This window comes from Solanum pennellii, chromosome 6 (genome assembly GCF_001406875.1).
Source record: "Solanum pennellii chromosome 6, SPENNV200".
In the NCBI taxonomy this organism is placed as follows: Eukaryota; Viridiplantae; Streptophyta; class Magnoliopsida; order Solanales; family Solanaceae; genus Solanum; species Solanum pennellii.
This window is the reverse complement of record NC_028642.1, coordinates 37,305,421-37,306,763: the sequence shown is the minus strand read 5'-3', so window position 1 is coordinate 37,306,763 and position 1,343 is coordinate 37,305,421. Positions and strand designations below refer to the sequence as shown.

At 31.2% G+C, this 1,343-nt stretch overlaps 1 protein-coding gene across 1 annotated transcript; it reads right to left on the bottom strand.

Annotated features, from left to right (window-relative positions):
• Positions 1-19: 19 nt before the first annotated feature.
• LOC107022290 (agamous-like MADS-box protein AGL66) lies at positions 20-1,343 on the bottom strand. The gene is made up of 8 exons (XM_015222944.2): positions 1,180-1,343; positions 1,049-1,102; positions 930-954; positions 790-856; positions 480-546; positions 302-398; positions 140-183; positions 20-62 (listed from the first exon to the last, which is right to left on the bottom strand). The coding sequence occupies exons 1-8, from the start codon at positions 1,341-1,343 to the stop codon at positions 20-22; spliced, it is 561 nt and encodes a 186-aa protein (XP_015078430.2).

The window sequence follows — 1,343 nt, the reverse complement described above, 5'->3', positions numbered from 1 at the left end:
TATATATATATCAACTATATTAATTATTACATGCAGCAGCCATATCCTCAGCATTGACTGAAGTCATCTAGAAATCATAATTTTAATAGTTACTTTCCATACTAGATGTTTGAAAAAAATATGACATAATAAAAAAAATCTTAACATGACATTTCTATTTCTCTTGAGAAATTCTTGGTTAGCCTGGTAAGAGAGTATACATCATGATCATGTGAGTCATGCATTTAGCTTTACGTTTATTCGGAGTCTCTAGCCTTGTGAAATAGAAGTAAAAAATGTATGAGTTTTGAGATATGCTCACTTTGGATCGTTTAACCCGTTCCATAGCACCCAGAAGATACTCCTTATATACATCAACTTCTTCCACTGTGTTGATATTCTCCACTTGTGGTTCATAAGAAATGTCAGGTCCAAGGGAACAAATCTTTATAAAAGAGCGACATTTTTAGAATATTTAAAAATAGAGTGAATGACTCTTCAACCTTCTTTTCTCCTTTGCTTCACTTAGTGTTTTTTGGAGCTCACTAAGCTTCTCCTTATGAGCCTATTATGAAAATACATTAAAAATATATCAAGTTATGAGTATAATAATAATAAATATTGACTTATAATTACGAGTTGTTTAAATATACACATCAATAGTACTAGAAACCTTACCACAACATTAAAGAACGTTGTCCAATCATCAGCATCGTAAAAATATCAAACAAAAATATCTAATCACGTAGAAAAGTACCTCACAAATACAAAATAAATCAAAAGAACAAGAACTCGAGAAAAGTAGAGTGTCATACATAGAAATCTTTTCAATCATTCCTCTTTCAGCTTTTGATTGTGCGAGACTCTGCATCAAATGCTTCAAAATAAAAGTGTTGTATTAAGGACAGATGATACTCTAAAGATCAGTAAAAGATTGTAAAATTTAGTACCTCTTCATCTGGATTTGGAGTGGGTCTTTAACAACAATAAAAAAAAACAATTGAGTTAGTCAATTCACTAAACTTGGTGAAGTCTATTTCATGAATTTGACATATTAAAATAAACAGACTGTCGATTCAGTTCATCAGGCTGGTTAATTGCATTGATCATGATACCCTCAAAACTGAGCAATCAAAAAAATCACACCATATTTTGTATCATTTCAAACATTAAAAAAATCATTATAAAAATTTTATTAACCTTTTTCCTCTAGAATAGGTCGTCACTTCACCAGTTGGAGAAAACATTAATAGTGCAATATATGTGTCACATACAACTCCCAACTCATTCGACTTCTTAACAAGGCTATCCTTGCGCTTTGAGTAGAACTGTTTACGCGATTCTGGGTCCTCAATTTTCTTCAT

Coding starts and splice junctions, on each gene's coding strand:
- LOC107022290 (XM_015222944.2), bottom strand. CDS start 1,343: ATGAAGAAAATTGAGGACCCAGAATCGCGTAAACAGTTCTACTCAAAG. Junction 955..1,048: donor CCTGATGAACTGAATCGACA/GTCTGTTTATTT, acceptor TTGTTGTTAAAG/ACCCACTCCAAATCCAGATG. Junction 547..789: donor TGAAAAGATTTCTATGTATG/ACACTCTACTTT, acceptor TATTTTCATAAT/AGGCTCATAAGGAGAAGCTT.